The 25,440-nt window shown below is 44.9% G+C and overlaps 1 protein-coding gene across 2 annotated transcripts in view; it reads left to right on the top strand.

The window, feature by feature from the left end:
- The first annotated feature begins 3,182 nt into the window (after positions 1-3,182).
- cyp7b1 (cytochrome P450, family 7, subfamily B, polypeptide 1) overlaps positions 3,183-25,440 on the top strand; it is a 204,013-nt gene continuing 181,755 nt past the window's right edge. The window contains exons 1-2 of one of the 2 annotated variants that reach the window (XM_067980173.1): positions 3,183-3,342; positions 19,254-19,418. In XM_067980173.1, coding sequence (XP_067836274.1) covers positions 3,269-3,342; positions 19,254-19,418 — 239 coding nt within the window. In that variant the 5' untranslated portion in view covers positions 3,183-3,268. The remainder of the gene's footprint in view (positions 3,343-19,253; positions 19,419-25,440) is intronic. The other variant, XM_067980175.1, reaches the window with a different exon arrangement.

Here is a 25,440-nt window from a genome sequence, read left to right as displayed (position 1 = left end):
CCTCCTTGTGCTAGGTTATGAGATGGCCTTGCAATTGCTGGAATGTGTATAATGTTGTAGTAGCTGCCTGGTCCTAAACTGTATCTGGCAGATTATGAATCATTTGAACAGGCAACTGGGTTGGATGGATGTGGCATCACCCGATAAAATAGTTCCATCATCAGAGTCAATTCCTGTCATTCCCCTGCTATCCAGCATTATGTACAACAATCTGTGTGGGAGCAGTCCACTGGGTATCAAAGTTGCTGAAGCCATTCATTATTGCTCTCTCAATCCAATCCACCCGCATAGTGAAACCAGATAAGAGAGACTGCTGTAGATTGGAATCTACAGTCACAGCCACAGCTTTCATTGTACCTGGGTTTAGGACCTCAATCAATGGAGGGGGCTTGGCTGCAGTTAGTCCTTTCCATGGTGGTCTGCAATTCACTTGGACAGTTAAACATTACTGCACAGACACAGCAAGTGGATTTCTCCATTGATGCCCCCAGACTTTGCAGAGTGCTTGGCACATACTAAAATAACTAATATTAACACTCATGCTCAGATGTAAGACTTCATTTCAAAGCAAGCTCCATGAAGTCCCAAACACCAGGTTCAGCAGAATTTCATTTCATGATTAATTTACTGTAAAATAAAAATACTTTTAAAAAGTGGAGAGTGAACCGCTATTACATTTACTTAGCTTCTGCTTCAAATTAGACAAGTTATGACACTGAAACAAAAACAGAAAATGATGAAAACTCTCAGCAGGTCAGTCAGCATCTGTGGAGCGAATGGACAAGTTAACAATTCAGGTATAACCCTTCATCAGAAATGGGAAAAGTTGAACTGCATTTACAAAGAAACAAACAAGGGGAGGGGAGAGGGAAAAACACACACATATAAGAGAGGAAGTAGAATGACCTGTAAAATGCTTTAATGGAAAACAGGAGATAATTAAATGGCTGAAGTGATATTAACATGAGACAATAGGAAAAATCATAACAAAAGAAATTAAAGACATTTAAGAGATACAGAGAGGAGACAGGAAGATGTGTCGTGGGATGAAGTTGGAGATGGTGGCAATGGTGGAAGATGATCTGGTGAATGCGAAGGCTGGTGGGATGTAAAATGAAAACAAGCTGGACATTATTGCGGTTGTAAAAAGGGGCAAGGGGTGAGAGCAGAAGCACAGGATAAGGGATGGACCCCGTCAAGGGTCCTGTCTACCGTGGCAGAGGGGAGTCTGCTGAGAGAAAAGGAGGAAATTTCAGAAGCCCCGGTATGGAAGGTGACATCATCAGGGCGGATGTGATGGAGAAACTGGGAGAAAGGAATGGAGCTGTGAGAGACGGTGGGTTTCTAATAGATGTCTGTGGAAAGTCCATCCCCAGAGATAGAAAAAGGGAAGGAAGGAAAGTGTCAGAGATGGATCTCACCAAAGTATGGTATAAGTAGAAATTTGAAGCACAGTTAATAAAACTCACTCAATCAGGACAAAAGCAGGAAGCAGCACTGACTCAGTCATCAATGTAATGGAAAAAGAGGTCAGGGAGGCAGCCTGAATAGGACCGGGAAAAAAAAGTGTTCAAAGTATCCTACAAAATATAGGCTTAGCTAGGACCCATGCAGATTCCAATAGGAACATAGGAATATAGGAACAGGAGTAGGCCATTCAGCCCCTCGTGCCTGCTCCGCCATTTGATAAGATCATGGCTGATCTGTGATCTAACTCGATATACCTGCCTTTGGCCCATATCTCTTAATACCTTTGGTTGCCAAAAAGCTATCTATCTCAGATTTGAATTTGGAATTGAGCTAGTATCAATTGCCGTTTGCAACACCTTTTATCTGAAGGAAGTGAATGGAGTTAAAGCAGAAGTTGTTCAGGGTGAAGAACAAGCTCAGCGAGGTGGTGGTTGGCAACTGATTAAGGAAGAAGTGGAGTCCTGCAGGCCATCCAGGTGATGGATAGACGTGCACTGTGATTGTACATCCATAGTAAAAAGATGTTTGGAGCTGAAAAACTGGAATTTGTCAAAGTGGCAGAAGGGCGTTCAAATAATCTTGGATGTAAGTGGGTAGGGATTGGAGAAAGGGGGATAAAAGAGCCAAGATAAGAGAAAGTTAGTTTGGTGGGACAGGGGCAGGCTGAAATGATTGGACTATTGGCACAATCCTGCTTGTGTATTTTGGGGCATCTTAGCCAGTCCACGGGGGTCTCGGTGTTAGCACCAATGCCTTGTTTTTTCAGGAACCCCTCCACTGATGTCACCCAACTCAACACCTCTGCCTCTTCCATCAATCCAATAGTTGTTACTACACTCTCGCACTATATGTCTGACATCACAGCCTAGATTAGACAAGATCTTCTCCAGCTTAGTGTTGGTAAAATCAAAACTACCCTTTTTGACTCCCGTCAGCACCTGCGTGCCTCTGGCCGAGACTCCATCAACCTCCCAGGCTGCCATTTTAGGCTTAGTAAAGAGCTGTAGAACCTTGGTGTACTGCTAGTCATCGAGCTCAGCTTTCTTCCCACAGCCATTGCATTACCAAGGCCATTTCCTTCCATCTCCACAACACTTCTCTGTCTGAGCCTCAGGATACCCCACTTCTCTGTACCAGTCTCAGGATACCCCACTCCTCTGTACCAGTCTCAGGAGACCCCACTCCTCTGTACCAGTCTCAGGATACCCCACTCCTCTGTACCAGTCTCAGGAGACCCCACTCCTCTGTACCAGTCTCAGGATACCCCACTCCTCTGTACCAGTCTCAGGATATCCCACTCCTCTGTACCAGTCTCAGGATACCCCACTCCTCTGTACCAGTCTCAGGAGACCCCACTCCTCTGTACCAGTCTCAGGATACCCCACTCCAGTATGCCAGTCATAGGGTCCCCCACTCCAGTGTGCCAGCCATAGGATACCCCATTCCAGTATGCCAGTCATAGGGTCCCCCACTCCAGTGTGCCAGCCATAGGATACCCCATTCCAGTGTGCCGGACATAGGGTCCCCCACTCCAGAGTGCCAGTCTCAGGATACCCGAATCTCAAAATTATAGTCTCCTTTACACCAGACTCAGGAATAACCATCATGTTGCAATCAGTCTCAAAATATTTCATTTTATTTTGTACCAATCCCAAGGCAGACTATTCCCTCCCAATCAGTCTTGGCTTTGCTATGCTTTAGCAGGGAGCATGCGCGAGGTTCAGAGAGTTGAAGAAGCAGAAGGTCTTGGTGGTAAGCAGACTGGTCCTGATCTCACGCTCTGAAATCTGTGATAGAAATGTCGTTCATCGTTATTCTCTTCCTTGTTGCTGTAGTTATTCTACTTGTAAAGCGTCTGGAAAGGAAACGCAGGTAAGAGAAGCTCTTCTCCCAATGGATCTTTGTGCCCTGTCTGTGTTGGAATTGTTCACTCAATATTGAGGTGTTTGTAAAAGAGAATTTTTGATAAAAATTGAGAGAGGAAGTGGAGACGGCTCGGAGTGAAACACTAAACCACTTTGCGGTGTAAAGTGAAGTATTCCAGACTAACAGCGGTAAACTTGAACCTTCAAAGGCTGCTTTGTGCAAATTGAATGTAGTTTCAGTTTTGTGTAAAAAAAATTAGCGTCGAGTCGCGTAGATCAAATGTTAATTTCGGAGAAGTTGGAAGGCTTCTTCCTGTTTTGAATGGTTAGAATGATACTGACATGATGTGGAGATGCCGGTGATGGACTGGGGTTGACAATTGTAAACAATTTTACAACACCAAGTTATAGTCCAGCAATTTTATTTGAAATTTACAAGCTTTCGGAGACTTCCCCCTTCCTCAGGTAAATGTCAGGAACTCCTCGAAGCCTACGCTTCTGACATTTACCTGAGGAAGGAGGAAGCCTCCGAAAGCTTGTAAATTTCAAATAAAATCGTTGGACTATAACTTGTTACTGACATGTTATGGTTGGAGCAAGTGAGTGAGGGTCAGTTATCATATCAAAGTATCATCGTCAGTTCAGCACAGGAGGAGTCCATTCCACCTTATCGCGCCTGCTCTTTGAAAGAGGTATCCAATTAGTTCCATTCCCCAGCTCTTTTCCCACAGCCCTGTAATTTTTTTCCCCTGAAAGTATTTATCCAATTCCCTTTTGAAAGTTACTTTTGAGTCTGAGCATCGCCATCAGATCTTCTCCTGAGAACGGAGAAAGTTAGGGGAACAACTCCAGTTTCTCCAATCTCTCCGCATAACTGAAGTCACTCATCTCTCGTACCATTCTAGTAAATCTCTTCTGCACCCTCCCTAAGGACTTAAGATCCTCCCTAAGGTATGGTGCCCAGAATTGGACACAATACTTCAGCTGAGCCCCAACCAGTATTTTATAAAGTGTATCTGGGGGTCAGTGGATCAACTGCAGGCTGATGAGGGTCCTGATCCATTAATAAATAAACTTTTAAGAAACCTCCCCTTTTTAAAAAAAAACCTCAACTTTTGAGAAGTAATACTGGGTGGAGACTTTTCCCCAGGCAGGTGAGAGTAAAAGGGTGAGGCACAAGAAAAACTGGGCTGAAACAGAGCCCCTGAAGAGGAAGCTGGAAGGCAACTAAGGCTGGCCTCAGCTCTGAGTCCTGAAAAAAGCTGATAAGCTGAAGAGCAGCTGAAAGATGGAAAGTGCTGTCGGCGTCGCCTGGCTCATTTCGTCTTATAAAAATGTTAGAAATGGAGGGAAAAATTGCTGTTTGACTGGGTGGGGTGGTTGGATCCGGGAGGTTATCTGAGGAAACCACCTTGGAAGGCATAAAAAAAACTAAGGGTTGGAAAGGGGAACTAAAGCCCACAATGACCAGTGAACTTTCAGAACAAGTCGCAGTGGAAAGTGTTGACAATATTTGATGCAAATATTATATTTCACTGACTGGAACTGCCAAGACATGTTGACTGTCCTAACAAACCTGCAACTGGCCAATCTCCTGCATCTCAGACATCTACTGCTCCAGGGCTTCCTCTGCAAAAGAAGTGATTGGAATGTGTATGTGATTCTTTGCCTTATTTTAGTGAATAGGATCTGCACAACTGGGTCAGTAAATCTGGGAGCTCTGTAGCCTAAAGAACCAGCTCAGACATGCTTTTCAATTGAAATGTTTTGGAAATGGCTTCCCTGGGCCTTCCTGCTGCTGCATCCACTTCAATGCTGCAACAACACTAGAGTTTCCCTTCTCTTTCTCTTCCACCCCCTCTCCCAAACATAAAGTAAGAAAACTTTGGTGGGTCACCACTGCAAGCAAAATTGCATTCCTGGCAGTCACCCTCCCACTTGAGAAAAATCTGGCTGTCATCTTTTTTGCAATTGACAGCTTTTTTGAAGCTGCTGGTCAGCATTTGCGAGCCTTCTAGGTTGGCAAGGTACAACATACGAACTAAGAGCAGGAGTAGGCCATTCGGCCCCTCAAGCCTGCTCTGCCATTTGATAAGATTATGGCTGATCTGATTGCGATCTCAACCCTACTTTCCTGTCTACTTACTATAACCTTTGACTCCCTTGTTAATCAGGAATCAATCTAACTCAGCCTTAAAAATATTCAATGACCCTTCTCTGGGGAAGGGAGCTCCACAGACTCGGGACCCTCTGAGAGAAAAAAATTCTTCTCGTCTCTGTCGTAAATGGGAGACCCCTTATTTTTAAACTGTGGCCCCTAGTTCTAGTCTCTCCCACAAGGGGAAACATCCTCTAGCATCTACCCCTTCAAGTCCCCTCAGGATCTTATACGTTTCAATAAGATCACTCTCGTTCTTTGAAACTCCAGTGTATACAGGCCCAACTTATCCAACCTTTCCTCATAAGATGACCCCCTCATCCCAGGAATCAGTTAAGTGAACCTTCTCTGAACCGCCTCCAAAGCAATGATGTCCTTTCTTAAATAAGGAGACCAAAACTGCACACAGTATTCTAGATGTGGTCTCACCAATGCCCTGTACAACTGTAGTAAAACATCTCTACTTTTATATTCCATTCCCCTTGCAATAAATGACAACATTCGATTTGCCTTCCTAATCACTTGCTGTACCTGCATACTAACTTTTTGTAATTCATGTACTAGGACACCCAGATCTCTCTCTACCTCAGAGTTCTGCAATCTCTCTCCATTTAAATAATATGCCGCTTTTCGATTCCTCTTGCCAAAGTGGACAAGTTCACATTTTCCCACATTATACTCCATCTGCCAAATTTTTGCCCACTCACTTAACCTGTCTATATCCCTTTGCAGACTCCTTATGTCCTCTTCACAACTTACTTTCCTACCTATCTTTTGTGTCATCAGCAAATTTAGCGACCATACATTCGGTCCCTTCATCCTCGTGATTGATACAGATTTTACCAAAACAACTTTGAGGAGAACTGGAACAAGAAAAGGAGAGACTAGGTTGTGACATGGGAAGGAGATTTCTGGTTAGGGCAGTTAAAGTTTTTTTTCACTGGGGAGAATGTGAAAGCAAGAGCAATCTATTTGCTATTCTTTGGCATTTCCTGCTTCAGACAACGACGCACACAATACATGTGGGAGATACAGTTCACATAAGAAAAGTTTTTTTTTATATATATAACTTTCTGACTAAATGCTGGAATATTGCAAAGATCATCCCAGGGGAGGCTGCAGGGACCACTGCTTTTCTTGATCTATATTAATGACTTGGACTTGGGTGTACAGGGCACAATTTCAAAAATTGCAGATGAGACAAAACTTGGAAGGGTAGTAAACAGTGAGGAGAATAGGTATAGACCTCAAGAGGATATCGACAGGCTGGTGGAATGGGCGGACACATGGCAGATGAAATTTAACGCAGAAAAATGCGAAGTGATACATTTCGCTAGGAAGAATGAGGAGAGGCAATATCAACTAGAGGGCACAACTCTAAAAGGGGTACAGGAACAGAGAGATCTGGGGGTGTATGTGCACAAATCGTTGAAGGTGGCAGGACAGGTTGAGAAAGCGGTTAAAAAGCATATGGGATCCTGGGCTTTATAACTAGAGGCATAGAGTACAAAAGTATGGAAGTCATGACGAACCTTTATAAAACACTAGTTCTGCCACAACTGGAGTATTGTGTCCAGTTCTGGGCATCACACTTCAGGAAAGATGTGAAGGCCTTAGAGAGGGTGCAGAAGAGATTTACTAGAATGATTCCAGGGTTGAAGGACTTCAGTTACGTGGATAGACTGGAGCACCTGGGATTGTTCTCTTTGGAACAGAGACAGTTGCGAGGAGATTTGATGGAATCGTAGAATCATAGAAGTTTACAACATGGAAACAGGCCCTTCGGCCCAACATGTCCATGTCGCCCAGTTTATACCACTAAGCTAATCCCAATTGCCTGCACTTGGCCCATATCCCTCTATACCCATCTTACCCATGGAACTGTCCAAATGCTTTTTAAAAGACAAAATTGTACCCGCCTCTACTACTGCCTCAGGCAGCTCGTTCCAGACACTCACCACCCTTTGAGTGAAACAATTGCCCCTCTGGACCCTTTTGTATCTCTCCCCTCTCACCTTAAATCTATGCCCCCTCGTTATAGACTCCCCTACCTTTGGGAAAAGATTTTGGCTATCTACCTTATCTATGCCCCTCATTATTTTATAGACTTCTATAAGATCACCCCTAATCCTCCTACTCTCCAGGGAAAAATGTCTCAGTCTATCCAACCTCTCCCTATAAGTCAAACCATCAAGTCCCGGTAGCATCCTAGTAAATCTTTTCTGCACTCTTTCTAGTTTAATAATATCCTTTCTATAATAGGGTGACCAGAACTGTACACAGTATTCCAAGTGTGGCCTTACTAATGTCTTGTACAACTTCAACAAGACATCCCAACTCCTGTATTCAATGTTCTGACCAATGAAACCAAGCATGCTGAATGCCTTCTTCACCACCCTATCCACCTGTGACTCCACTTTCAAGAAGCTATGAACCTGTTCTCCGAGATCTCTTTGTTCTATAACTCTCCCCAACGCCCTACCATTAATGGCCCGATTCGATCTACTAAAATGCATCACCTCACATTTATCTAAATTAAACTCCATCTGCCATTCATCGGCTCACTGGCCCAATTTATCAAGATCCCGTTGCAATCCTAGATAACCTTCTTCACTGTCCACAATGCCACCAATCTTGGTGTCATCTGCAAACTTACTAACCATGCCTCCTAAATTCTCATCCAAATCATTAATATAAATAACAAATAACCGCGGACCCAGCACCGATCCCTGAGGCACACCGCTGGTCACAGGCCTCCAGTTTGAAAAACAACCCTCTACAACCACCCTCTGTCTTCTGTCGTCAATCCAATTTTGTATCCAATTGGCTACCTCACCTTGGATCCCGTGAGATTTAACCTTATGTAACAACCTACCATGCGGTACCTTGTCAAAGGCTTTGCTAAAGTCCATGTAGACCACGTCTACTGCACAGCCCTCATCTATCTTCTTGGTTACCCCTTCAAAAAACTCAATCAAATTCGTGAGACATGATTTTCCTCTCACAAAACCATGCTGACTGTTCCTAATTAGTCCCTGCCTCTCCAAATGCCTGTAGATCCTGTCCCTCAGAATACCCTCTAACAACTTACCCACTACAGATGTCAGGCTCACCGGTCTGTAGTTCCCAGGCTTTTCCCTGCCGCCCTTCTTAAACAAAGGCACAACATTTGCTACCCTCCAATCTTCAGGCACCTCACCTGTAGTTGTCGATGATTCAAATATCTCTGCTAGGGGACCCGCAATTTCCTCCCTAACCTCCCATAACGTCCTGGGATACATTTCATCAGGTCCCGGAGATTTATCTACCTTGATGCGCGTTAAGACTTCCAGCACCACCCTCTCTGTAATATGTACACTCCTCAAGACATCACTATTTATTTCCCCAAGTTCCCTAACATCCATGCCTTTCTCAACCGTAAATACCGATGTGAAATATTCATTTAGGATCTCACCCATCTCTTGTGGTTCCGCACATAGATGACCTTGTTGATCCTTAAGAGGCCCTACTCTCTCCCTAGTTACTCTTTTGCCCTTTATGTATTTGTAGAAGCTCTTTGGATTCTCCTTTGCCTTATCTGCCAAAGCATTCTCATGTCCCCTTTTTGCCCTCCTGATTTCTCTCTTAACTCTACTCCGGCAATCTCTATACTCTTCAAGGGATCCACTTGATCCCAGCTGCCTATGCATGTCATATGCCTCCTTCTTCTTTTTGACTAGGGCCACAATCTCCCGAGTCATCCAAGGTTCCCTACTTCTACCAGCCTTGCCCTTCACTTTATAAGGAATGTGCTTACCCTGAACCCTGGTTAACACACTTTTGAAAGCCTCCCACTTACCAGACGTCCCTTTGCCTGCCAACTTCTGAAAGTTCCTGTCTAATACCATCAAAATTGGCCTTTCCCCAATTTAGAATTTTAACTTTTGGGCCAGACCTATCATTCTCCATAGCTATCTTAAAACTAATGGAATTATGATCACTGGTCCCAAAGTGATCCCTCACTAACTTCTGTCACCTGCCCTTCCTTATTTCCCAAGAGGAGGTCAAGTTTTGCCCCCTCGCTAGTCGGGCCATCCACATACTGAATGAGAAATTCCTCCTGAATACACTCAACAAATTTCTCTCCATCCAAGCCCCTAATGCTATGGCTGTCCCAGTCAATGTTGGGAAAGTTAAAATCCCCTACTATTACCACCCTATTTTTCTTGCAGCTGTCTGTAATCTCCTTACTTATTTGCTCCTCAATTTCCTGTTGACTATTTGGGGGTCTGTGGTACAATCCTATCAAAGTGATCTCTCCCTTCTTATTTTTCAGTTCTACCCATGTAGACTCAGTGGGCGAACCCTCGGATATATCCCCTCTCACTACTGCCATGATGTTCTCCCTAATCAAGAACGCAACTCCCCCTTCTCTCTTACCTCCTGCTCTATCTTTCCTATAGCATCTGTACCCTGGAACATTGAGCTGCCAGTCCTGCCCCTCCCTTAGCCATGTTTCAGTAATAGCTATAACATCCCAGTCCCATGTACCCATCCATGCCCTGAGTTCATCTGCCTTGCCCATCAGACTTCTTGCATTGAAATAAATGCAGTTTAATCTAGACTTCCCTTGGTCTTTGCCCTGCTTTCTCAGACCATCTGTCCAGTCATGTTTTGTACACTCTCCCTTACTGCCTTTTGTTTCTGTCACCACTTTACTTCCCACTGACTTCCTGCATCGGTTCCCATCCCCCTGCCACATTAGTTTAAATCCTCCCCAACAGCACTAGCAAACACTCCCCCTAGGACATTGGTTCCAGTCCTGCCCAGATGCAGACCGCCCGATTTGTACTGGTCCCACCTCCCCCAGAACCGGTTCCAATGGCCCAGGAATTTGAATCCCTCCCTCTTGCACCATCTCTCAAGCCACGTATTCATCCTAGCTATCCTGCCATTCCTACTCTGACTAGCCCGTGGCACTGGTAGCAATCCTGAGATTACTACCTTTTGAGGTCCTACTTTTTAGTTTAACTCCTAACTCCCTAAATTCAGCTTGTAGGACCTCATCCCGTTTTTTACCTATATCGTTGGTACCTATATGCACCACGACAACTGGCTGTTCACCCTCCCCCTCCAGAATGTCCTGCAGCTGCTCCGAGACATCCCTGACCCTTGCACCAGGGAGACAACATACCATCCTGGAGTCTCGGTTGCGTCCGCAGAAACGCCTGTCTATTCCCCTTACAATCGAGTCCCCTATCACTATAGCTCTGCCACTCTTTTTCCTGCCCTCCTGCGGTGTGCAGCAGAGCCAGCCACGGTGCCATGAACCTGGCCGCTGTCACCTTCCCCTGGTGAGCCATCTCCCCCAACAGCATCCAAAACGGTACACCTGTTCGAGAGGGGGATGGCCACAGGGGACCCCTGCACTACCTGCCTGCACCTCTTACTCTGCCCGGTGGTCACCCATTCACTTCCTGCCTGTACACCCTTTACCTGCGGTGTGACCAACTCGCTAAACGTGCTATCCACGAGTTTCTCTGCATGGCGGATGCTCCACAGTGAATCCACCCGCAGCTCCAGCTCCGAGATACGATCGGTCAGTAGCTGCAGGTGGACACACTTCCTACACACATGGTCGGCAGGGACACTGGTAGTGTCCGTGACTTCCCACATCTTGCAGGAGGGGCATATCACGGGTGCGAGGTCTGCTGCCATGACTTGCCTTAGCTTAGTTACCCCTTTTAAATTACGTTGAAATTAGAAAATGTTAACTATACTAGGGACCTAGGTTCACTAAAAAAAAACACTACCTGCTATAAAACCTGCAGACCTTAAGTTTAGTTAATTAGTTAATTATAGAATAGAATCATAGAAGTTTACAACATGGAAACAGGCCCTTCGGCCCAACATGTCCATGTCGCCCAGTTTATACCACTAAGCTAGTCCCAATTGCCTGCACTTGGCCCATATCCCTCTATACCCATCTTACCCATGTAACTGTCCAAATACTTTTTAAAAGACAAAATTGTACCCGCCTCTACTACTGCCTCTGGCAGCTTGTTCCAGACACTCACCACCCTTTGAGTGAAAAAATTGCCCCTCTGGACCCTTTTGTATCTCTCCCCTCTCACCTTAAATCTATGCCCCCTCGTTATAGACTCCCCTACCTTTGGGAAAAGAATGTGGTTATGTTACCTGGTTTTATTGTAACTTAGCCCACAGTTCTAAGAAAAAGAAATACTCACCACCAACCACCCACCTGCTTTACCTGTGACGTCACTCTTTGATTTTTTTGATCAGAACCCGGTTGGTCCGCTCTCGCTCTGCGCTGTTTTTATCCCCGCTCCTCTCTCACTGTTTCCCGCCGCTCTGGTGAGCTCTCGCTCTGCGCTGTTTTTATCCCCGCTCCTCTCTCGCTGTTTCCCGCCGCTCTGGTGAGCTCTCGCTCTGCGCTGTTTTTATCCCCGCTCCTCTCTCACTGTTTCCCGCCGCTCTGGTGAGCTCTCGCTCTGCGCTGTTTTTATCCCTGCTCCGCTCTCGCTGTTTCCCGCCGCTCTGGTGAGCTCTCTCTCTGCGCTGTTTTTATCCCCGCTCCTCTCTCACTGTTTCCCGCCGCTCTGGTGAGCTCTCGCTCTGCGCTGTTTTTATCCCCGCTCCTCTCTCACTGTTTCCCGTCGCTCTGGTGAGCTCTCGCTCTGCGCTGTTTTTATCCCCGCTCCTCTCTCGCTGTTTCCCGCCGCTCTGGTCCGCTCTCGCTCTGCGCTGTTTTTATCCCCGCTCCTCTCTCGCTGTTTCCCGCTGCTCTGGTGAGCTCTCGCTCTGCGCTGTTTTTATCCCCGCTCCGCTCTCGCTGTTTCCTGCCGCTCTGGTGAGCTCTCGCTCTGCGATATTTTTATCCCCGCTCCGCTCTCGCTGTTTCCCGCCACTCTGGTGAGCTCTCGCTCTGCGCTGTTTTTATCTCCGCTCCTCTCTCACTGTTTCCCGTCGCTCTGGTGAGCTCTCGCTCTGCGCTGTTTTTATCTCCGCTCCTCTCTCGCTGTTTCCCGCCGCTCTGGTGAGCTCTCGCTCTGCGCTGTTTTTATCCCCGCTCCTCTCTCGCTGTTTCCCGCTGCTCTGGTGAGCTCTCGCTCTGCGCTGTTTTTATCCCCGCTCCTCTCTCGCTGTTTCCCGCCGCTCTGGTGAGCTCTCGCTCTGTGCTGTTTTTATCCCCGCTCCTCTCTCGCTGTTTCCCGCCGCTCTGGTGAGCTCTCGCTCTGCGCTGTTTTTATCCCCGCTCCGCTCTCACTGTTTCCCGCCGCTCTGGTGAGCTCTCGCTCTGCGCTGTTTTTATCCCCGCTCCGCTCTCACTGTTTCCCGCCGCTCTGGTGAGCTCTCGCTCTGCGCTGTTTTTATCCCCGCTCCTCTCTCGCTGTTTCCTGCCGCTCTGGTGAGCTCTCGCTCTGCGCTGTTTTTATCCCCGCTCCGCTCTCACTGTTTCCCGCCGCTCTGCGCTGTTTTTATCCCCGCTCCGCTGGAGGTATTCAAAATCATGAAGGGTCCATACAGGGTAGATAGAGAGAAACTGTTTCCATTGGCCGAAAGGTCAAGAACCAGAGGACATAGATTTATGGTGATTGGCTAAAGAACCAAAGGTGACATGAGGTAAACTTTTTTTTACACAGTGAGTGACCAGGATCTGGAATGCACTGTCCGAGGGGGTGGTGGAGGCAGATTCAATTGTGGTTTTCAAAAAGGAACTGGATTAAAAACTTGAAAGTTAAAAAGAAAAATTGCAGGGATACAGGGAAAGGGCGGGGGAGTGGGACTAGCTGGATTGTTCTTGCATAGAGCTGGCACAGACTCGAGGGCTCCTTCCACACTGTAATCTTTCTATGATTCTATGATTTAGGAACATAGGAACAGGAGTAGGCCATTCAGCCCCTCGTGCCTGCTCCGCCATTTGATAAGATCATGGCTGATCTGTGATCTAACTCCATATACCTGCCTTTGGTCCATATCCCTTAATACCTTTGGCCAAAAAGCTATCTATCTCCAATTTAAATTTAGCAATTGAGCTCGTATCAATTGCCGTTTGCGGAAGAGAGTTCCAAACTTTTACAACCCTTTGTGTGTAGAAATGTTTTCTATTCTCGCTCCTGAAAGGTCTGGCTCTAATTTTTAGACTGTGCCCCCTACTCTTAAAATCCCCAACCAGCGGAAATTTCTGTGATTATCTGAATTTATACAATGCCTAAAGAATTCACAATTCATTAACTTTTTGTAAATAATTTCCTCTGAAATCCTAGATGTAATTCTAAGCTAAACAACAAAATAAATTTGAGGCCATTGAGTGGATTCACTCTTTTAAAAAAAATCAGAAGCGCTATCCTTTTTAGGAGTGACGTGCCCTTCTAAGAAAAATACTGAATACAGATTCTAGATTGATTTGTTTTTGCTGGTGACTTGATTGTGCTCACATATCTCACTAAGACTGCACTAGAGGTTTTCCTTTTTCCTCATTTAGTCTAAGGACTCATTACCACAACAATTTTGATGTTGGTAGGAGACTTTTTTCTTCGTTCATGGGATGTGGGTGTCACTGGCAAGGCCAGCGTTTATTGCCCATTCCTAATTGCCCTTGAGAAGGTGGTGGTGAGCCGCCTTCTTGAACCACTGCAGTCCGTGTGGTGACGGTTCTCCCACTGTGCTGTTAGGAAGGGAGTTCCAGGATTTTGACCCAGCGACAATGAAGGAACGGCGATATATTTCCAAGTCGGGATGTTGTGTGACTTGGAGGGGAACGTGCAGGTGGTGTTGTTCCCATGTGCCTGCTGCCCTTGTCCTTCTAGGTGGTAGAGGTCGCGGGTTTGGGAGGTGCTGTCGAAGAAGCCTTGGCGAGTTGCTGCAGTGCATCCTGTGGATGGTACACACTGCAGCCATGGTGCGCCGATGGTGAAGGGAGTGAATGTTTAGGTTGGTTGATGGTGTCGAGCTTCTTGAGTGTTGTTGGAGTTGCACTCATCTAGGCAAGTGGAGAGTATTCCATCACACTCCTGACTTGTGCCTTGTAGATGGTGGAAAGGCATTACCATCATCGAATCCCCCACCATCAACATCCTGGGGGTCACCATTGACCAGAAACTTAACTGGACCAGCCATATAAATACTGTGGCTGCAAGAGCAGGTCAGAGGCTGGGTATTCTGCGGCGTGTGACTCACCTCCTGACTCCCCAAAGCCTTTCCACCATCTGCAAGGCACAAGTCAGGAGTGTGATGGAATACTCTCCACTTGCCTGGATGAGTGCAGCTCCAACAACACTCAAGAAGCTTGACACCATCCAGGACAAAGCACCCCATCAACCAACCTAAACATTCACTCCCTTCACCACCGGCGCACCGTGGCTACAGTGTGTACCATCCACAGGATGCACTGCAGCAACTCGCCAAGGCTTCTTCGACAGCACCTCCCAAACTCGCGACCTCTACCACCTAGAAGGATAAGAGCAGCAGGCACATGGGAACAACACTGCCTGCACGTTCTCCTCCAAGTCACACACCATCCTGACTTGGAAATATATCGCCGTTCCTTCATCGTCGCTGGGTCAAAATCCTGGAACTCCCTTCCTAACAGCACTGTGGGAGAAACTTCACCACACGGACTGCAGCGGTTCAAGAAGACGGCTCACCACCACCTTCTCGAGGGCAATTAGGGATGGGCAATAAATGCCGGCCTCACCAGCGATGCCCACATCCCATGAACGAATATTTTAAAAAATGAACTCTTGTTAAATTATTAAGTGAGAAAATGATTCTCTGAAATACTCCAATTGTAATAGTATTGAATTGCAGTTTTTTTTTCCTGTGAACCTTCCAGATTTGTTTAGTTACAATCAACATCATTTGATATCGCATGCATTCCAGCCACCTCCTGTCCATGCCTGCACAACTGTGGCCTTGGGGATGCTTTTGCGCTTGTGGGAGAAAGGATCTCCCTTCCTGCCCTCCCTTCCTCAATGGGGTCTCCAAGGAGGCATCTGAAAAGCAGGGGGCAGACCTTGTACTCATCTCAGCAGCGAACAAATCCTCCAGAGTTTTACAAGCAATAATCCAAGCACAGATGCAATTTCGCTGAACGAAGTGCATCCCTACTTTAAATATGCCACAGGAGTCGCGCAGGAAATTACGCGCTGCAGGTGGGTAGGCTGGCTGATTCCTAACAAGTTTGATGGTTTGGGCAAGTGTCAGGTGGGACTACTGCCTTGGATGTACAAATTGGGGCAAGACTTTGCATGCTGCTGCAGTCCTGCCATAGTGTCAATTCACAGTGTAACTTTGGCCGTGCTGCACTTAACAAAACCAAAAATGGATCTACCTGAGGCAAGAGGAGGTTGCTGATTGCCGCTTTACAGATCATCTGATCTAAACCCCGAGTTTCCATGGGTGGGTGGATTTCAGCCCAGGTGTCCGTCCACCAGTATCTCTAGAGTTATAGTACAGAAGGCATTATAATGACCTGTCCGCATCTTTTAGGTGGGATTCAAATGCTCCCTTCCTCCCCACCGATCTCCATCCTGGAAATACATGACATGTGCATTATGGGTCTTGGCCCCCTTTTTCCTGTCCCTATTGCCCTGGGAGTTGGTGCACAAAGGGTGTTGGGGAGGGGAAATTCAGCCTCATAGTCTCCTCCGTACAGAAATCCCAAACAAATCAGCAGCAGATATCTGCAAGCAATCCTGAAGCAAGGAAAATGCTGCGATGATTACCTGGTTGCTGGAATTGATCATATTATTATAATTATTTTGAGTGTCTGCAGGCACTTTAATTGTTTGGGTTCTGTATTTAGAAATACAGAACCCAAAGTAAAACTCCTGGTTGCTGTACACGGTTAGTTCTTCCACTATGCTATTTTAGTAGTGGTAAATTTGGCAAACTTAAGTTATTTGTCTTGAGCCACTGTGAAGGCAGATTGGAAGAAGACAAATTTTAATAGGTCCAATACTGTTTTGAAGTTGGTCACTATTTTTGGATGTTACCTATTTATAGTTTGCAATGAATCTTGAGCTAGCAGTTCAAATTGTTTTTAAACCTGAGTTGTACAACACAATTAATTTTTCTTCTAGACTAGCTATTTGATGCATTAGATAAATAAATGGGTAAATTTTCCAACTTTGCACACTGGCCTGTGGAGCATCGCCTGCATAGGATCACATATCCAGAGCTGGATAGGATGGATCTTGTTGCTGGGGGGGAGAGGGGATGCAGGAAATGGCTGTTGTGGGAGTGTTACACCTGCAGCAGTTATTGGTGTGTACATAAAAGGCGTGCACTTCAGCTTTTCTTCAATCAAGATGTATAGAAAAAGGGGAGAAGTTTGCTTATATGCTTTCCTTGCTATTTCACTTCAGGTGAAGCTGCAGCTTGCTACTTTTGGTTTGTGCCAAGTGAACTATTGCTCAATAGTAAAATAATGTAAATAAAGGTAGGTACACATACTTTGGGACTCCTGATAGCACAAAACATCTTTATCAGACACTATCCCATCAAACTCCATCCAAGCAGCTGTAACGACTTCTTTGACAGGAGAATGGCCTTCACCTCCATCTCACAGCCATCCTCCTCTACTGGACCTCTTGCAGCAAAACCTCTGAGGTGTCATCGTCAAAAGTGGGAGTTTGCCCCTGTTTCTCCTTACCTTCGTTCGCCTCACCAGCAAGTGATTTTTCTGTTTTTTTTTGTGTATGCAAATATAATAACAAGACCCTAGTGTATTACAAGGCAACAGCAATATAGGGTGTAATTTTAACCCCAAAGAACAGGTAGGTGGGGGGGTAAAAATGACAGTTTTTTGAAGTGAGATCGCAACCGGGCTCCAACGCGCCCACTTCCAGGTTTGGATGCATGCATCGGAAAGCCAGAAGTCCTGTCCCCATTTAATGGCAGCGGGCAGATTGTTAAAGGGGCAATGTACCTCATTATGATAGTTGAGGCATTTCATTTTTTGTGTATTATAAAGGTGAAACAAATTTAACCTTGCCTGCACGGGTCTCCATTGCTTCTGATTCTCGTCGGGTGAAAGCAGGCAAGGAGGGCTGGATCCATGAGGTGAGAGCCTTTTATTGCACTGCTTGTGGGCCAAGAGGAGCAGGAGTGCTCCATCAAGTCCCAAGAAGCTCACATGGCACAACCGGACTCCGCTATCAGCTGGCCCGACCACCACCTTCGATCTATTCACCCGATCTGCGACCTCTGACCTTTTCGCCCGAACTCCGACTCTTCTCCTGGAGATTTGGCAACAAATTTGACTAGGAGGAGTTGTATTAATTATGGGATGGAACTATTATATAGGAAGGTGGAGGGTGGGTCCTGTCATTTGATAGCTGCTCTGGAGAGAGCTAGGCAAACAGCTTCATCAGCTGTCAAGAGGGAGTATAGTAGTTGCTCTTCATCTGCCCTCGATCGCCACCTGTGGCATCAGCCGCTCCTCCCCCCCACCCCTGATCTCTGCCTTTGGCATTAGATCCCTCCCTCCCCACAGCCAGCTAGCCTGTCAATCTGGCTGGCTGTCATGCGCAAAACCTGGAAACAAAGATAATTGATTGCGTTTGAAATCTGATCGCAGATTTAAACACGCTCACTTTGCTTCCGGGTTCCCCATTGTGCAAATTAGGGATGGACAATAAATGCCGGCCTTGCCAGCGACGCCTCCACATCCCATGAACAAATAAAAAAAAATCCACCCACCCATTGAGTTCCCATCTCGATGTTAAAATCCAGGCCATGGTGTCTCAAATAGCACAAATGAGCCATTGTCTGATTGCTAGACCTTTGATCTGTTTTATAGATTAATAAGTTTTACCAAGCAAGTTGCATAGGGTTTTGAGGCAGCCTGTAGTGAAAGCAGCTATCAGGAACAACCATGGCAATGTAATGCTTGTATTGCAAAATATGTTCATTTTCTAACATCCAAGAGTGAGGCAAGAAATATCATGTCATTATTCTGACCAGGACTATTTCCAAAGATTTGCCACATTCAGGTGTTTTGGAGAACTTGCACTATATTAACGACCTGCTGATTTGAATTGAAGTTTTTAAAATGAATTTCTTGCAATATTTAGGATTTATTTTCAAAATTTTAATTTTTTTTTTACTGTGCCTGGAGCACCCACTTTGGAAAAATCAGCCCTATACTTCATATCAAAAGCATTTCCCATTCAGTATTCTCGTCCTGGAGCAGGAGTGATTTTCTGCTGAATAATTATTTAGTGTTATCATATAGAACTGCTGGTTACTGACTGGGAGCAAACATTTTTGTCCAGGACTCAAGGGCCAAGATTTAGACCCCAAAAATCCATTTCAGTTGTGGCATAATGATGCCTCATTTTGAGAGGACCGAAGCATATGTGGTCCTTACTCCTAATATTATGAAGCAGGCATATGTAATGCGCCAGGATCTTATCCTGGTGGAAATGGGGCCAATAAGGTTTTGAAATGCCAAGTTCCTTTTGCGCAGCCGATTGTGGAGTGATTGCCCAAAAGACCAATTTCCTTACAGCAAGCAAATGAGCTGCTTTAAGGATCTTCATCCCGCACCGTTAACTCTTAGATGCAGTAGCCCAGCTGCACTGCGAATAGTGTAGGTGCCCACCTACTTTATGCTAATGCACTTGATCTCAGGAATTTGGACGAGGTCAGGAGCAGTACTGGCCAATGGCTTGAAGTCCCACGCCATCATTTTTATTGTAAACAATTTTACAACACCAAGTTATAGTCCAGCAATTTTATTTTAAATTCACAAGCTTTCGGAGGCTACCTCCTTCGTCAGGTGAACGATGTGAACCGAAGACCCCAGTCCATCACCGGCATCTCCACATCATTTTTATGGCAGCAGAGCAGGACTCGTCGATTTTCAGGGCCAAGCTATTTGATGTTTTGAGTTTAAATAGCTTTAAGAATTCGCTGAAGTAAGTCATTTACCTTCTGTATCTTATTTCTGGTATATTAAGTGACTCCTATAGACAACAACATATATTTATATAGTATCTTTAATGTAGAAAAACATCACTAGGTGCTTCTCACAGACATAATTAGACAAATATGTTCTCCAAACCAAAGAAGGGGTGACCAAAAACTTGGTCAAATAAATGGAGGCAATTAAGGAGGGTCTTGAGAGAGGTGGGGAGGTTTAGGGAAGGAATTCCAGAGCATATGGCCTACATGGTTGATGGTATGGCCACCAATGCTGGGGTGGAAAGGGGGAGGCGGGGGTGGGGGGGATGGACAAGAGGCCAGAGTCGGAAGAATGGAAAGTTTGGTGGGATTGGAGGAGGTTAGAGTTAGTGAGGGGTGAAGCCATGAAGGGATTTAAAAAGGAGGGTGAGAATTTTAAATTGGCTCCTCGCTCCCCTACTGCCTCCAATGTAAGTCAGCAAGGACAGGTGTTGATAGCTGAGCAGGACTGGATGGATGGGATATGGGCAGCAGAGTTTTGGATGAGCTGAAGTGGACCTTTCTTAAAAAAAATATTTCCACATTACATATTAATGAAAACACAGTCCTTCCTGTTGTGTGACTTGTATGTTTTTTCTGCAGATATTGATTTTCAAAATGCATTTATGTTTGGAGACTTTGTGTAATATATCTATAGCATTCCAATTTGTGTTCTGAATTGACCTTTATGTTTCAAAGGAAAATCCCAAAGCTATTAATAATTAGGAGCAAACAATATGTTGGCGCTTTTTAAAAAAAATATTGAGTTTACCTGTTCATTACAGCGCTTTGATTTGTGCTGTTGTCAGTTCCCCGTCATATTTAATATGGTAAATAAATAGATTGAATTGCCTCCATTATGAAGAATATTTCGAAAGTTATTTGCTGCTGTCTCATGCTGACAGATGTTTCCTTTTGGTGGTCTCCTATGGATGTCACATCTTGGAGTCTACTCAAATACCCCATTTACATGGCAGCTGTTAAATAGATTTTGCACAGAATTTGCAGCTGTTTTCAAACAAATTGTACCATGTAAATTTGTTTACTGTGGAGTGTGAATCTGCCAGTTTGAAACCAGCTGCCAATTAAATGTGTATAAATTGGGTTGTGATTTTTAAATTGTTTAATAGTTTCCAATTCTGTGGTACACAATAGGTACACATCTGGTTGTAAGTTCCATATTCAGATGATCAGTTGGGTTCAGATCAATAGATCCAATCTCCAATTAATCTGTATAACTGTAATTAGAAGGTTGGACTGTGTTTGTACAAGTCCTTCCATACAATGAAGTGGCTTAAAACATGTGCAAACTCCAAAGGGAACTCAAACTTATTTTCAAAGGGTCATTGTGTAAAGTGAGATACAGGGAAGTTATCTCATTGCAAATTCTACTTGCTGTCAAAAATGTCACACCTTAAAATGTAATAATACAAATGATGCTACCGGTATTGCTCCCTCTAAAAAAACATTGCAAAGGTCTGTGCAGTAGAAGAGTTATAGACAAGACATCCTCTACAATGCAAATTCCCCTGGTGATAAAGCTGCTTTTCAGGAAGGCTATTGTAGGAACTAATCCTACATGAAAACTTTCTAGTGACAATGGTCCTTTTTTTAAAAAAAGTCTATCTTTTGATATTGTTTTTGTCTGTTTTTATAACTGCTGTGGAAAAATGCACCCCGTTTCTGTTTTGCTGTTTACATTTTGATGTCATTGCTGGCAAGTTTTCCTTCAACAGGATTCTCAGATTGTACATTCAAAGTACTTTCAACAGTGCTTTTACAATCCAGCATTCTGAAGAACTGGATGTGACTAGATTTTTTTTTAAAAATAGTTGATCTCCCATTTACAACAAAAATAAAAACAAAAATTGTCCCTCTTCCAGTAACTGTCTCCTTGCTTGTTTCGTACTCTGATTCTTTGTGACTTTCTCTGCCTCACACATTTTCTCATTGTCACCACTGTTTGTCTCCAACTCTTTCATTCTTTCTTTTTCTGTCTCTATTCCTTCGGTCTCTTTATGCTTTATATCTTTATGTAGTTCACTCTCTCTATAGGCTGTATTTCCCAATGGGTGGGAAAGGTTTTATTAGCATGAAATCGATGAGTTGGAGCCAAGAAATCATGAGTTCATAAACTTGCAAGCTCCCTGTGCTTAGTGAAGTGTGCCATTTTCCATACTCGATTATCAATCAGGTATCATTGCTCTAGTAAACAGTGTTTAATTTAACACAAATAACCAATCCTGTTTTTTATGCAGTGCACTTGGCCAACTACTTACTATGTATATTACAGACCAGTCACTCTGAGGCCTCTAAAGCTGGACTGTTCAATTTATGGTTACTCCACTTTAATTTAAAGTAATGGCTGTTGTTTTCAGTGCTCCTCACTGCTTGTGTTTGTTGGAAAAGGAAGAAAAAGAAATGCCAGAGAGATTGGTTTGCAGCAGAGGTGGACTGTCTGCATCTGTCATTACTCCAGGAACTCTATATACAGATCCAGGCACAGCCACCTGGTAGTGTTGGAGGAGAAGTGACTTCAAAGGCTCAGTTTTAGCAGAGAAGCAGTTGCGGACCACAGCATTGGCACTGCTGTTGGCAGTCAAGGTGATCACCATCAGCAATTTATGTGCCTTTTAGCTGCTCCCAGCCTGCCACTGGATACATTGGGAATTAAACCAATTTGTAGTAGAAAGATGCATCAAGCAGGTAATTGATGCATTGTTTAACAGGGCAAAGACCTTCATTGCTTTCCCCAACAAAAAGCCACAGCAGTGCAATTCCATTATATTACTAGATTTCCCCAAGTACAGGGGGTAATTGATGCTTATTTAACCTCTCAGGCCTTAGAAACCAGGCTATGGCCTACATGAACAGAAAAGGCTTTCACTCCATCAATGTATAGCTGGTCAGTGACCAGCAAACTCAGGTCATGCAGGCCAATGTATGCTTCCCGGCAGCAATCGTGATGCTTTCGTTTTAAGACAAGGTCATCCTTATTTGAAGACAGACTTAAAGTATGATGCCTTGGAGATGAAGACTGTCCTCTTCAGTCATATGTAAGGAGTCTTACAACACCAGGTTATAGTCCAACAGCTTTATTTGAAATCACAAGCTTTCTGAGGCTTCCTCCTTCGTCAGGTGAGCTTGTGATTTCAAATAAAGCTGTTGGACTATAACCTGGTGTTATGCGACTCCTTACATTTGTCCACCCCAGTCCATCACCGGCATCTCCACATCATCTCTTCAGTCATGACCAGTAATGCTCACAAATTTCCCGTCTGCTTAGATATTTTGATGGGTACAGTAGTGCTGATCACACCTGTAAATGGTCCAAACGTCCTATGTTCACGAGTGTGCCTGTACTGCCTAATATCTAATTACATGATAATGTAACCTAGGAGTGTGATCTGAACTGGATATTGTGTCTTTCACATGTGCCCTTGCATGCACTTCTCCAATCTTCCTGTAGACAGACTGAAAGCACTTTAGTGAAACAATAGAATCGCTAAGCTGCTTTATTTTACAGACAGCAAGTGAACATACAGAGTAACAGTTGTAAACAAATCTTACTTCACTCATTTTTTTCAAGGAAGAAGTAAAATTATTAAACCACCACTCTGCCCTTCTTGAGGCTAGACTTACTTGTTTTTGGTATTGTCTTTTTTTCTATACAATTTCTAACTGCAACAACTGACCTCTTACATTTTAGCTTCCAGGCCCAAGACTGCTCCTATTTTGAAAACTGACTGACTATCAACCAGTCTTTGTCCTTTTCTCTCTGCATTCATTAGAAGGACGGTAGTGCCTCCAACTCCTTCTCTATTCAGGGATTCACTGTAGGTCTGTAAACCAAACCAACTTCCCTCTCTCCCAAGATCAGTTCTCAGCAGACACCTTAGGGTGATTTTAAACCCTAAGAATGGGTGGGTTGGGGGCAGGTGGGATTTGAAAATAGTTGTTTTTTGGGTCGCGACCGCAACCGGCTTTATTTCTGGGTTTAACGGTACGTAAAAGTACAGGCTTCCCACTGGGAATGCAAATTCCAAAAATGTTGTGGTTGAGACCCCAAAAAACAACTATTTTTGACTCCCACCTGCCCGCAATCCACCCGTTCTTGGGGTTTAAACTCACCTCCCTTCTCTTTTCTTTCCTCCCCCCAATAATGTGAATATTTTGCTAGGCTTTTTGAAACAAGATAACAAATTACTTAATGTCCCCAATCACTGTGGAAACATCTACAGTACCTGACTTGTTAATGTCTCAACTCCTCACTCCACCCCACACTGTCTCCGAGGCTGCAGCCTGTGGCATTTTAAAACTCAGCAAATTCTCATATTTTAGTTTAAACACTTGAGCATAACTCATTCCCAAATACTTTCCGTGAAAAAAGATCAAATCCCAGAATGTGATAAATGCCCTGTGCCAGCCATGCACAGATTATCAAAAGCAAAATATTGTGGATGCTGGAAATCTGAAATAAAAACTGAAAATGTTGGCGAAGCTCAGCAAGTCAGGCAGCATCTGTGGGGAAAGAAACATTAATATTTCAGGTCGAAGAACTATTGTCAAAACTCGATGATGTTAGAGTTAAACTTTTTAAGCAAGTACAGAGCCAGGGAAAGGGGGGAGGGAGAGGAGGAAAGAATAAAAGGGAAGGTCTGTGATAGGGTAGAGGGCACGAGTGATTAAAGGACAAAAGGGATGATGGTGCAAGGCAAGGAGGGTGGTAATGGGACAGGTTAAGAAACAAAAGATGGGTCTAGAGCTGTAAATGGGAACAGCAGAACCATTATCAGCAACTGCAGTGCCACAAAAAAAATGTAATGGGAGCAGTGGTTATGATCTGAAGTTATTGAAATTGGTGTTAGTCCAGAAGGATGTAAAGTGCCGAAACGAAAGATAAGGTGCTGTTCCTTGAGCTTATGTTGAGCTTCATTGGACAGAGTCTGACCACCTCCCCTTGACATTCAACGGCATTACCATCGCCGAATCCCCCACCATCAACATCCTAGGGGGTCACCATTAACCAGAAACTTAACTGGACCAGCCATATAAATACTATGGCTACAAGAGCAGGTCAGAGGCTGGGTATTCTGCGGCGAGTGACTCACCTCCTGACTCCCCAAAGCCTTTCCACCATCTACAAGGCACAAGTCAGGAGTGTGATGGGACACTCTCCACTTGCCTGGATGAGTGCAGCTCCAACAACACTCAAGAAGCTCGTCACCATCCAGGACAAAGCAGCCCGCTTGATTGGCACCCCATCCACCACCCTAAACATTCACTTCCTTCACCACCGCCGCACTGTGGCTGCAGTGTGTACCATCCACAGGATGCACTGCAGCAACTCGCAAAGGCTTCTTCGACAGCAGCTCCCAAACCCACGACCTCCACCACCTAGAAGGACAAGAGCAGCAGGCACATGGGAACAACACCACCTGCACGTTCCCCTCCAAGTCACACACCATCCTGACTTGGAAATATATCGCCGTTCCTTCATCGTCGCTGGGTCAAAATCCTGGAACTCCCTTCCTAACAGCACTGTGGGAGAACCTTCACCACACGGACTGCAGCGGTTCAAGAAGGTGGCTCACCACCACCTTCTCAAGGGCAATTAGGGATGGGCAAAAAATGCTGGCCTCGCCAGCGACGCCCACATCCTGTGAACGAATAAAAAAAATAAAATAAATGCTAGCCTCGTCAGCGACGCCCACATCCCATGAACGAATATAAAAAAAACATACCATTTGCCTTCCTAACTGCTTGCTGCACTTGAATGCTTGCTTTCAACGTCTGGTGTACAAGGACAGCCAGGTCTCTTTGTACCTCCCCTTTTCCCAATCTATCACCATTCAGACAATAATCTGTCTTTCTGTTTTTTACAACCAAAGTGGATAACCTCACATTTATCCATGTTATACTGCATCTGCCATGTTCTTGCCCATTCACCCAACTTGTCTAAATCACATTGGAGCCTCTTTTTGCATCCTCCTAACA

The sequence above is a fragment of the Heptranchias perlo genome, chromosome 3, assembly GCF_035084215.1.
Source record: "Heptranchias perlo isolate sHepPer1 chromosome 3, sHepPer1.hap1, whole genome shotgun sequence".
NCBI classification, from domain to species: Eukaryota; Metazoa; Chordata; class Chondrichthyes; order Hexanchiformes; family Hexanchidae; genus Heptranchias; species Heptranchias perlo.
The sequence above is the reverse complement of the archived record's forward strand: the minus strand, read 5'-3'. Positions and strand labels throughout refer to the sequence as shown.